We start from the raw sequence: 13,821 nt of genomic DNA, 5'->3' as shown, positions 1-13,821 counted from the left end.
GCAAACTCCTCCTAGACGGCTGAATCAATCGTTTTCAAATTTTGCATAGTGATAAAGACCATATCGGAGAGTGCCAACATCTAAATGGCGTTAAAAAAATCTCTCAGGAATCCACCCCACTGGGTCTCAAAGTTTCAATGTAATCCTTATGGAAGCAGTATTTGACACATAAACAAAAACATATGATCAGCTGTTGACTTTTGAATGCAGTAGATAAAGAAATAGCTGATAGCATTAATCCACAGATATTAGAACAGAAACGGTATGGATCATCATAAATATAATCAAATGACGTCACTAGCCTGAGGTCCGTGACGTAGGAAGTGGTGAAGGAAGTAGTAAAGGCGAGTTGTCTGGAGTATGGGATCTGTTTATGACCGTTGGATTAAGGTATTTGCAATCCTATGATGCTATGGAAATGGAGGAAAACAGGTCCGTGACGTAGGAAGTGGTGAAGGAAGTAGTAAAGGCAAGCACTCCGGACTGTGGGAACTGTTTATGACAATTAGATTAAGTTATCTTCAATCTTAAAATGCTATGGAAAGGGAGGGAAACAGGTAAAGGCGAGTTGTCCGGAGTGTGGGAACTGTTTATGACGACTAGATTAAGGTTTCTGCAATCCTAAAATGCTATGGAAAGGGAGGGAAACAGGTCGGTGACGTAGGAAGTGGTGAAGGAAGTAGTAGAGGCGAGTTGTCCGGAGTGTGGGATCTGTTTATGACGATTAGATTAAGGTATCTGCAATCCTAAAATGCTATGGAAAGGGAGGGAAACAGGTCCGTGACGTAGGAAGTGGTGAAGAAAGTAGTCAAGGTGAGCTGTCCGGGGTTGTGGGAACTGTTTATGACGATTAGATTAAGGTATCTACAATCTTAAAATTCTATGGAAAGATAGGGAAACAGGTCTGCGACGTAAGAAGAGGTGAAGGAAGTAGTAAGGTGAGCAGTGTGGAGTGTGGGAACTGGAAACCGTTTGTAGCAGTTAGATTAATGTACCTGTAATGCTAAAATGCTATGAGAAGGGATGGAAACATGTCCACGACATAGAAAATGGTGAAAGAAGTAGTAAAGGTTAGCAGTGTGGAGTGTGGTCAATGTTTGTGGCAATTAGATTAACGTATCTAAAATACTAAAATGCTATGGAAAGTGATGAAAACAGGTACACGATGTAGGAAATGGCTTAGGAAATAGTAAAGTATGAGCATAGTGTGGGAACCGTCTGTGGCAGTTAGATTAATGTATCTTCAATCCTACAATGCTATGAGAAGGCATTGAAAGAGGCCCCTCGACGTAGGAAGTGGTGAAAGAAGTAGTAAAGGCTGGCAGTGCAGAGTGGGGGAACCGTTTGGGCAGATAGATAAATGTATCTAATACTTAAATGTTATGAGAAGGGAAGGAAATGGTCTATGACATTGGAAATGGCGAATGAAGTAGTAAGGCTTGCAGTGCAGAGTGTGGGAACTGTCTTTGACAATTACATTAATGTATCTGCAATCCTTAAAGACTATGGGAAGAGGGGAAAACAGGTCTAGACGTGTAGGGGGTGGTGAAGGAAGTAGTAAAGGTGAGATGTGTTGAGTGTGGGAATGAATTAATTAATCCACAATTCTAAAATGCTATGGGAAGAGACTGTAGACTGTAGGTTAAAACTATTACGAAGCACGAATCGATACATATGTCGATAAATGCAATAGTTTACAATAGACATTTACAAATAAGTTGAAAACAGCTGATTTTTACTCCATAGAGACTAAAAAAGATTTTTACTCCCTAAAGAGTAAAAATGCTACTTTAACTGCTACATACGATTGTTTTTACTGCAGAATTACAAAAACAATATAATATGAACCCTTGATGACTCCGCTCAATTTTGTGGATGCCTCTGCAAACGCCACCTAGTTTTATTAAGAAATTATTGAACATTGCATAGTTAACATTTGTATTTCTTCTAGAAAATGGATTCCAAGTACATTATTATTTACAAAGTAATTAATACAAATTACAAATACCCTCGCCGCAGCAAACCTGCAGACTAAGTAATTTTCCATTTACCTGGCTGGATTTATACTAAAATATTCCCTAAAAATTGTCAAATTTATTTCCTATTTAATTAACATTAATTTTAGGGACTACTTAGATTTGCTGCTACAGGGAAGATATTGAGATGTGTTTTTTATTGCAATGTTGATAGCTTAGTATTAAATAAACACAGTTTTCAAATGTGGGTTAAATATATCCATAAACAAGCAAACTACAACAGTTTATTTATTGTCCATAAGAATAACATGGGAATTTAAATTTACAATTTTTTGAGTCATCCCCGTAACCCTTGGGCATACAACAACGCTTCAATATACAAATAAATTATTTATTTGTTTAAGCTCTACAAAATTATAAATTATATATAAATATAATTATAGGTTTGGAAAGAAATTATAAAATTTTGTGCTTTTGGGGTCAAAAATGGGAAAATCAATTTTTACCATATAAAAACCCCCATAAACCCCCGCTCCCATTATGATTGTTCGTAAACTCATTAGAATAGATGTAGGTTTACAGGTTTTTACCAAATTTCATCAAAATCGGATCATTGAACATTGGATATTTAACATTTATATTACTTCTAGAAAATGTATTCCAAGTACATTATTATTTACAAAGTAATTAATATGAATTACAAAAAACTGATCAGATTTTTTTGTCACTTTTGTCGTGAATCATGAATTGTTTCAGGTCTAACTTCCTTCTCCTCTGTACGCGCGTCATAACTTATTTTTGGTTTTTCTTTCCCTGGTGGGTTGGTGCAAGAAACGCCTTAAGAGTGTTGTATATTTGACTCTGTACTTCCTACAAGTGCAACCACTTTTACACCCTTCCGCACACTTACATGAGATATTGTTAAGAGGATCTGGTAGTGCAGCTTCAACGCACCAATCCACCAGAGAAAGAAAAACCACAAATAAGCTATGACGCGCGTACAGAGGAGGAGGCAGTTAGACCTGCAGTTCCGGATTCACCACGAAAGAGACAAAAAAATCTGATAAGTTTTTAGCAAATTTCCCATATAGGGAATAAGCTATTACCGCAGGTCTCATGGTAAGACCTAGAACCGGGACAGATTTACTTTTTTGTTTTAAGGTCCCCAGAAGCCAAAAACACCATCATCCGTTTAAATTTATATATATATTTATTTATTTACATATGTTATATATATGTCCGTTAGCACGATAACTCGAGCAAAAATTATCCGATTTTGATGAAATTTGGTACAAACGTGTAAACCTACATTTATTCGAACGAGTTCACGAACCATCATAATGAGTAAATAAGAATCATAATAATCGTTCTATGGGAGCGGGGGTTTATGGGGGGTTTTATATGGTAAAATTTGATTTTTCCCATTTTTGACCCAAAAAGTACAAAATTTCATGATTTCTCTCCAAACCATTTTGTAGAGCTTAAACAAATAAATAATTTATTTGTAAATTGAAGCGTTGTACGCCCAATGGTTACGGGGATGATTAAAAAAATTGTAAATTTAAATTCCCACATTATTCTTATGGAGAATAAATAAACTGTTGTAGTTTGTTTGTTTATGGATACATTTAAACCAAATTTGAAAACTGTGTTTATTTAATACTAAGCTATCTGCTTTGCAATAAAAAATACATCTCAATATCTTCCCAGTAGCAGCAATCCTAAGGACTCACTAACATTAATGTTAATTAAAAAGGAAATAAATCTGACAATTTTTAGGGAATATTTTAGTATAAATCCAGCCAGGTAAATGGAAAATCATTTAGTCTGCAGGTTTGCTGCGGCGAGGGTATTTGTAATTCGTATTAATTACTTTGTAAATAATAATGTACTTGGAATCCATTTTCTAGAAGAAATATAAATGTTAAATATGCAATGTTCAATAATTTCTTAATAAAATAACTTGATTTAAATTACTATAAATAACTTAATATTGGTTTGATATTATCACCAGATACTCAATGGATGCGTAATTTTATACTCTACGATTCCTTTATTATGTGTTATTCTGTAGGCTGGACGGTTCTTTGACGTTTTAGTAAAAACTAAAAAACAACCCTACATTTCAAGGTTTTTGTGGTCCCAGGTAAGAAGCTCACCTGGAAAAATGGGACAAACTTCAAATCCTTTTACTTCTATACAAAACAAAAAGATTAAAAAGATTTCCAGCTTTCCAAGAATTATTTCCAGGCACAGCCAAGTTTTAACTAATATTTTACTGGCCTAATGTCTAGCTCTAAGTATTTGCTTTATCTTTGTAAGTATCTGTATTTCAGAGTCTGGGTTTTCATTGTTTCCTTCAATTTCTTAAAATGTTCTAATTATTATAGTTACATACTTTTTGTTTTACTTCCTAGATATTGGTGAATTTTGTTTTCTTTGTTGTCTTTTCCACAAAAGTTATTGGACTAAAGGTAAATTTAATTTATAATTAATTTTCTTACCCTTTTCAGAGAATTTTTTGTTATTGATAAGTATTAGTTGAGACTCCCGCCCACACACAGAAGTTTTAATCTTCTTTGGGTGTGTATATTTCTTCGCAAGTTAAAGCAAACTGTTTTTAAAACGTTTTTATTAGCTCGCTTTCTTGTCCGGTACAAATTTTGCAATCAATTTTATACTAACTTCCCGGTGAGCTAGAGACTTGAAACTTGAAATATAGCTCACAAATGGAAGACAATGCAATATTATACCATTTAATTTTCATATTTCCCTTGGGCTACGCCCCATGGGCTTGTTTTTATTAACTCGCTTTCTTGCAAATTTTGATACTTCCCGATGAGCTAGAGACTTGAAACTTGAAACATAGCTCACAAATGGATGACAATGCAATATTATATCATCTAATTTTAATATTTCCCTTGGGCTACGCCCCATGGGCTTGTTTTTATTAGCTCGCTTTCCTACAAATTTTGATATCAATTATAAACGAAGTTCCTAATGAGCTAGAGACTTGAAATTTGAAAAATAGCTCACAAATGGATGACAATGCAACATTATATCATTTAATTTTCATATTACCCTTGGGTTACGCCCCATGGGCTTCCAAATTTTCCATGTTTACATTTTTAAAGAATGTAAATATATAAATTAATTTAAGTCAGCTGTAAATACTTAAATTTGACAGTTCCAAGAGCAGAGGTTAAGAGGTACAGGTTATGCTCCCAAGAGATTCTTTATACAAACAAAAGCTTCAAAATAAAGATAAACAATCTGATTGCATATATAAAGGTGTTTGTTAATAATGTCAATTGTAATTTATTTAGTATTCTATAAAGTAAACAATAAATTAAATAGATTGATATATTTATAGTTAGTAGGTAGGCCATACATTCAATCTAATACATAATTCTATGAAAAGAAACTCAAATAAACCTTAGATTTCCCACGTGCCTCTGTCTTAATCTGTTATAGACGCTTGAAATAGATTTAACATCCACACACATTAAAAACTAAAAAATAGAAAATAATTTATAAATAAAAAACCTTTTTAAAACAAAACGTTTTTAAACGCACTAAAAAGTATGAAATAATTTATGAATATGTGGAGAGTATAAATACTTTTAAGATTTAAATCAAAAAACGTGGGGTGCATGCAGTTGATAATAATACATTAGTTCAACAGGTGAATGTAATTGACAATTGTAAACTATCTATTGCATGCACCCCACGTTTTTTGTTTTAAATCTTAAAAGTATTTATACTCTCCACATATTCATAAATTATTTCATACTTTTTAGTGCGTTTAAAAACGTTTTGTTTTAAAAAAGTTTTTTATTTATAAATTATTATTTAATTAATTAACAATAAGTTTTAATTACATTGTAAAATAATTTGTTTTTATAGATCTTTGTAATTTTATTGTATTACTTGTGGAGAAATAAACATTTATTATTATTAATATTATAGTACCTATTATGTTACTAGGATTGCTTTCATAAGAGTGAAGGCCAATCAAGGTAGCAATACTTAAAGGCTAAAGCAATACCGTAAAAACAGAACTTTATACATATCTTCTTATATATTAAATGATTAAAGAATGTTAATAATAGTAAAACTATCAGCAGTAAACAATGACTTAATATGTAACAATATTTAATACTGGTATGTAGTGGTATTACTTGCCTTGCAAGTGTCCTTGCATTGGATTCAGTAGCAGAAACTGTCTTATTGTTTGGTTTGATTTTTTCATGTCTGCTGGAGCTGTTGATGTAGCTGACTCCTCCTAAAGCAATAATCAAAAACAGTTATTCGTCAATCCCAATATATTCCAAAAACATACCTATTAATGATATTGTATTTGGTAGAACCCCTCATATCCGACCTCGGCATAACCGACTCCACTGGATATCTGACCTAGTGTCCATCTACTTGTTACCTCATAGGCGATAGCACTGCTACACTGAGCGTGTTTGGTTATCCGATAGGCCATGGGCCATGGGTGTTGCGGTTATTGCGGCAGACGAATACTAGTGTCACAGAGCCTGCAAGACATTTTCAAGGCCTTTGCCCTGATCACGGGAAACGATTACCGGTTTCTCTGATATCGCAAGACATGCTCATGATCATAGTCATAACCAGTATTGCTGAGACCGCAAATATATTCTCCTTCCAATATCCCACCTTTTGACCGTTCCGACCATGCCCCGGTCTTGTCATGGTCAGGTATGAGAGGTTCTACTGTGTTAACATTTCATGCACATACACATTGCCTCTACTAAAATTCTACAAAATTGAATAAAGTGTATTTATAAAGAAGCAGTTAGGGCCTGTGCAAAGTATTTCTCTTGAACATGTGAGGGTATTTTTTGGCGCCCCTGCAATGTACAACCCCCACCTTACCTCTCCACAAGTATCCTCTTTATATCAATATCTAGTTAATACATTGTCAAATGTACTACCGTCAAATAAATATATTTAATTAGACATACAAATAGTCTTATACACAACATTAACAAAGACTATGAAGTTAAAAAACAAGTATTTTCTGTATACATCTATATAGCTACCTTCATATTTATTATGCCACATGCAAACATTGTTTCATTGCTTATGTCCTACCCTACCACCACATACAGTAGAACCTCTCATATTTGGCCACCACGGGACCAAGACCTTGGCCGGATAAACCAATCTCCTATGAAAATGATAATTCATACCTAACAATAATAGAGGTTACGCCTTTAAAATAAGGTAAAATGTAAACAAATAGATAAATAGTGAGAATACTCAAGTAGCATAGACTAGTGCTTGCATCTACATGTCTGTGAGCTGTGAGAAAAAATCTTGATATTGCCTTCCTGGAAGAGGCCGGATAAACCCATCGATATATAACTACTACTAGTAGTTATATATCGATAACTGAACTATAGTTATACTAGTAGTAGTAGTTATATATCGATGGATAAACCAAGGACTGGTAAAACTGAGGCCGGTTATCAGGGGTTCTACTGTATTATATATTTAACACACTTCTACTAGGTGTGCAGATGGGCAAACTGGCTTTAGATTTTGGACCTAAGTCATAACACTCAAAAACCCACAATAAAAACAAAGTTGTATTTTGTTTACATTTCTACACAGGGTTGCCATGGATCCATTGGGCTGGTAGATGAGTCAATTCTAATAGTCCTTGAGTGAAATGTTTGATACAAATTTCATATGAAAATTTAAACTTTCTTACTAGAGTTATCTTTCTTACAGAAAAATTTGCAGGGTTATAATAAGGTGTTCTCATTTTCTAGCATATTAACACGTTCGCTACTGCAATAGTACGAAATTTTTCATTCACATGGACCAGCGACGCTCATATGCGACGGCTAGTCACATTAAAATAGACTGCCGTCGCATATTTTTTGCGTCGGGTTTCTAATGTTATTAAAATGCTTATATCTTTGTAACGGTCTATTTGAAGGCACTGAATTCACCGCAGTGGTCTACAGAGATGTCTGACGCACAACTGTGTCGCTTGGTCTGTGGATATGATGATTGGTGACGTCATATGATAGTTGGAAAAACTGGTCTTTACTTTTCTGCATCACTGTATGTATGTATGCAGTATGTATGCTGCATTATCATTATCCTTTGTAGCTTTTATATTTGTTCAGTTATAAACTGTTCTTGAATAATCTGTTTGTTTTACTTACTTTCACCTCAAAACACAAACATAAATGAACTGTCGCATGTAAGAAAACTATGATAATTTTCACTGTTGTCTTCCCTGTAGACTGGGTGTCGCAAATATGCGACATTACAAAACGGTTATGGTCTGTGTGTATTGTTAACCAAGTTACAGCCGGTCTATGTGTATAAGATTCAAATGTATACCTCGGTCTGTGGCAAACCGCGGCGTCGCATATATGCGACGCTCAGTAGCGAACGTGTTAACAAAACAAACTAGTCAAACTTGAGTTCCACTAAATCACAAAATCTTTGACAACAATGTAATGATAATGTACATCCTTTTCTTACTGCAGATCCTTTCTTGCCTTCCTTCCTTTCTTGTCCTTTTCTTGCTTTTAAATTCTGCAGTCAATATTTTCCTCTCTCGTAACTTGTGTGTACAATGTTCAAGTAATTTTTAGTTATAAATATAATTTTACAATATAGTAATACTATAATACATGATTTTGGGATGGCTCCAAAATAGCTAACCGCCTGTGAGAGGTAATATTTTGTAATAAATTTATGGATGATCTTTGTACTGGATCAGTATCTACATTTATTACTACGGTACTAGATATCCCGTTGCTCAAAATCAAGCAAAACTGCAACTTTTCATAAAAGAGTAAAAGAATAATACATTTAATTTAAAGTGTAATTTTATAAAATAACCTCTATGTAACTATAAATATTAGAACAACTATTATATGCTACACAATGTAAAAATTGTCAAGAGCAATAAATAAATAAATAAATAACAAAAACCTAAACAGCTAGCTAGACCTCAATTAAAGAGTCACTCCAAAGATAGGACTTATTATAAAAATATGAAAATGTGAAAATGTGCACAGCAACGGACTAGATCGGCAGGAAGTGGGCGGTACTGAAACGACTGTTCTAGTGGGAAAGATTTGAGACCAGTGATCACGTGTCTAAATACAATGCTTTCCTAAATTTAAGTCAAATATCACAGTAAACGGTCCGTTTTAACGAGTTTTTAGTGGCGTCGGATTAACCGGAAAACCCGTTATCTGGACTGGCCCCGGTCCCGAGGAGTCCAGATAAGAGGGTGTCAACTGTATATAAATTATTTTCAATACGCACCTTTATTTATTTCAAAATATTGCCTTTCATGGGCGGATAGCTATTTTGGAGCAATACTAAAGAAAAGTAAAGAAAATAAAATTACTGTTAATTATTAACAAAAAGTATGTCAAATAACACTTGTAATAATATATTTACACTAACTTATACTGTTTACTCAAAAGAAGGTAAATACATATATATAAGATAAGATGGTAAGTGGTGATCCATTTTGATTGGACACTCCAATTATCAACAGACCCAATAGGTGAATCTTGGGTAATTACAAGTGTTATTTGACCTATGTTTTGTGCTTTCAGGTATTTTAATAACACGTACGATGCTTATCATGAAGTTGTTTAATTATTAACAGTTCATTAGTAGGTTAATTATTACTTGCCTCAATATCAATACATTCATCAGAAGCTTCCCCCTTATCATCTGAGTTTGAACGCTCTGAAAACACACTCTGGACAAAAATATGTACAAAACAAAATGATTAGCTTTTCTTTACTTAAGAATAAACAAACAGCTTCAACAAAGTACCCTAATGTTCTTGTATCATTAAAAATTGTATTCCTGTTTTTACCAAGAATAAGTTAGGCCTGCACTAGTATTTTTCATTTTTCCATTGATTTTGGTGGCTGACTATAAAAGCCAAACAATGTATAAGTTTACTCGTTTACTACTAAAGATTACTATATTAACCTATTAAGGAACGCGAGAGGACCTCTCGAAAATTGCACAATTTAAGAAGGTTCAAAGCTCTACCATACAGAATAATTGACCTCAGGTTCAATCACGACTGGCGCACCCTCACTACTGTGGCGAGCCCGAGCGACTGTTGCGCCACCAGCGGGCAATGTTCTCATATGCTGCTTATTACAAGCAGCCACCGTCGTGGGTCACAGCGCACCCCCCACTTCCTACCTTACCACAGTCACAATTATTTTGTTAAAATTATATTATATTTATTATATTATTAAAATTATGGTTATATTATTGTCAAAACTATTATTTACTAAGGCAATTACTAGCCTATCCTTAGTTGAAATCAAATTATTCACATTCTTGTGAGATACACATAAGTCAAATGTATTTTTTCTGAAAGTTAAAAAATACCTCTTGTCATCCTCTCTGAGATCATCATAAAGTGTGAAAAATACTACTTTTGTAGGTCATTCTTTTAGTAACGGATGGACTCCAATACTTTTGTTTGCCTCATTAAGTATTTGATATTTTAATATTTTTGTTGTCTCATGTATATGACGCTTAAGTAAATGTAAAAGTAGAAGAAATAGTTCATCTTCTTCACTTGACGACTAGCTACATCATTCACAGTGAGAAACTTCATATAAGTCTGTATACAATTCGGCCAGATGTGCGACCTAGCCACACCTGTGGCCACCCCAAGCGACTGAGAAGTCACAGTCGCGAGCCACTCGAGCGGCCGTACATAATAAAGATCTTAGGGAAGCGATAAGCTTTTTTCAATTTATGATAACAGCTAATTTGAACAAAGCAGCAACAACAAGCGGTGATGCACAATGAAAACTGTCAAAAACTAAATTGTTGTGGTATTGTGCAAATAGGGTAATTTTATTTTTTAAGTGCATAATCATCAACTTATTGACTTTAATTTTTTCCCAAATTTTGATTAAAAAGTATCATGTTTGTTTTGCCCAAAATAATGACTGGGAAACGGAGTAGCATGTTAATAGTTTTAGAGCATTTACTGATCAAGGTAATGACAAATATGGAAGGAACTAATACTATAGATATGAATGTTTGGAGTACCTATGTCAATAACATGGAAATCTACTTGATCAATTTTTTCCAAGAACACCACAGGCTTAATGGAGATAGTCATCTTTTATTATTTTACTCTCCTAGGGCTATGCTCTGAAAGCTTAAGTGTTGGTGAAATTAAAGTTAATGAAAGAATAAATTGTTGTTATAAACTATTTTATTTTCTTACAAACACAACACTGAAATTTAGTAAACAACTGCATATGTAAAATGTAAAAAACATATGATGGTCCATCACTAATCCAGACTAGATGAGTTGGGTTGCAACAACATCCCCCTCACCCAACTTAGCTAGATAAAAGTCCTAATTAATTTCTTTGTTGTTGAAACCTACTTTTGTAGAGTTGTTCTCATATAGTTTCTTATGACTATAAGTGTTGTGAATACCTTTCTTGGAGTTGAACTGCTTTGTTTTGCAATACAATGTATCTTCATTATTCGTACAAGTGTCTTTTGACCTAGTTTCACTCTCCTCAATTACTTTTATTTTTAAATCATTAGGAGAAGGTAAAGTGCCTCTAGACTCAATTGCTACCCGGAAATTTTCAAATGATGATGATAAGCTGTACAGTAGCATAATGCTAAGTAAGTCTGAATTGATAATGATGTCCATTTCTTGAAGTTTGTCAACAATCTCCATAAATTTGTTGACATGATCCCTAGCATCTTCTCCATCTTTCATTTTAGGAACTATTAACTGCTTTAATAATGTGGCTTTCCTTGCAGGACCTGAACTTTGGTAATTGTTCTGCAGGCAATCCCATACTTCTTTGGAAGTTTTGCAGTTTTTTACTAATTTCAATTCACTAGGTGAAATTATCAATATTAGTTCTGATTTTGCTTTAAGATCTTTAACTATCCAGGCATTCATACCAACTTCATCCTCAGGACATTTGTTCTCCCCAGATACATATTCCATTAAGGTTTTGTTGATTAATATAGCTTCAGCTTGAATTTTCCAAGTGTCATAATTATTTCGTTTCAAAGGTTCAATTCTATAGCCAAAACTCATTTTACTTATTTTTAAGCACAGAATACTGTAAAATGATTACTTTATTATTCCAAATGGCCCATAACCTTTGTTGGTGAAATTAAAGTTAATGAAAGAATAAATTGTTGTTATAAACTCTTTTATTTTTTTACAAACACAAAACTGAAATTTAGTAAACAACTGCATATGTAAAATGTAAAAAACATATGATGGTCCATCACTAATCCAGACTAGATGAGTTGGTTGCAATATCCAACAATAAGTACAATGTTGTTCCTCGAAGTAACCATGAAAAGCCACTCGAGATGCCACCCAACCCGGTACGGCAATCAATAGTTTTATTAATACTATCTTATGAAGTCAAACAGGGCGAAGCCTGCTGGTTAACAGTTAGTATATTATAAACATAAACCATCATCTAAGAGAAAATGATTAATTATGCTGTCACCTGAATTTGAATGGGAGTATCTAATCCAGTCGGTGAAAGCGGTGGCTTTTCTTCAAAGAATTCAATTTCTTCCTTGACAACATTCTGAATTAACAAAAATTAATATGAATGGGTTTATATAGATATCAAATGATCAAAAGCTTAAAAGTATACGTATTTACTATTTTGTTGTTATAGGATCTAATTTTCAAACACTAAAAAATAGTGATATATTAAATACTGTGCTGTACAAGATAGGATGATTAATAGATTTAAATATAAACGAGCAAATAAAATAAAATATTATTATTGTATATTTAATTTGGCAATACATAAATTGCAATCGTCCATAATGAGTTATCTCTTAGATCTGTCCCTATTCCAAAATAGGGTTTGCAAACTCAATTTTTTTTATTTCCTTTTGGCTGACTCCTTCTTACACACAGAGAGGTCTTCTGCAGTTACGCATTTGGCCATCCATACTACAGTTTGAACACCAAAAAGGTGTTTTTTTTTTAAAGTATTTATTTACAATCTATTCTATACTAGAACAATAAGTAAAATTCATGAAAATTTTAGCATGGGTTAGTTACACTCCATCAAGTGCACTAACATACAAAAACCTATAAAAGTTTAACTAAAAACGATTTGGAGGTCTATTGGATTAACTCTTTTGAGCGTATATGTAGCTTCACTATTATCAAGGAGGTTAACTGCCAGGAAATTTGGATGGCTTTCTAATTTTCTTTGATATTTTTTGCTTAGTTTTTTTTAATTTTTTTTCTAATATAGGGTAATTTTGTATCTTGATGAATAACTTTATTTGTGACAAACCAAGGTGCTGGTAAAATGTTTCTTAGGGTTTTGGATTGAAATCTTTTAACTATTTCTATGTTTGAGTTTGACGTGGTTCCCCAGAGTTGGATACCGTAGGTCCAAATAGGTTTCAATATAATTTGGTATAAAAGTAATTTATTTTCAACAGATAATTTTGAATTTCGACCAATAAGCCAATTTAGACTCAGAAATGAGGGTATCGTTGTTAGATTAGCTAGTAACTTTTTTTTAGGTAAATAGTATTATACAAAATAAATATACATACCGTATCATATAAATCATGCAATTAATAACTAAATCAAAGGTTGACCAAATATTCTCTAGCAGGAGTGTCACACAGAAAAAATACTGGGGGGGGGGGACACTTTGAATTTCCCAACTAGTAGGCCTATATATTACTCAGATTTCCAAACTAATTAATAGATTAAGTTTTAACAGAAAGAAGGATTTTTCATCTTTAAAGCCACATCTTTATA

General features: G+C 33.3%; 1 protein-coding gene across 3 annotated transcripts in view; it reads right to left on the bottom strand.

Moving 5' to 3' along the window:
* Positions 1–13,821, bottom strand: part of LOC128983000 (protein abrupt-like) — a 93,386-nt gene that overhangs the window by 27,852 nt on the left and 51,713 nt on the right. For 2 of the 3 annotated variants that reach the window (XM_054402116.1, XM_054402118.1), the window contains 3 exons: positions 12,530–12,613; positions 9,682–9,750; positions 6,162–6,261 (listed from right to left, as the gene is read on the bottom strand). In XM_054402116.1, the coding sequence (XP_054258091.1) occupies positions 6,162–6,261; positions 9,682–9,750; positions 12,530–12,613 (253 nt within the window). The remainder of the gene's footprint in view (positions 1–6,161; positions 6,262–9,681; positions 9,751–12,529; positions 12,614–13,821) is intronic. The other variant, XM_054402117.1, reaches the window with a different exon arrangement.

This window comes from Macrosteles quadrilineatus, unplaced genomic scaffold, assembly GCF_028750875.1.
Source record: "Macrosteles quadrilineatus isolate MER2022 unplaced genomic scaffold, UCM_ALF_1.0 Scaffold_1__1_contigs__length_201487025, whole genome shotgun sequence".
NCBI classification, from domain to species: Eukaryota; Metazoa; Arthropoda; class Insecta; order Hemiptera; family Cicadellidae; genus Macrosteles; species Macrosteles quadrilineatus.
This window is presented reverse-complemented; position numbering and strand designations above follow the sequence as displayed.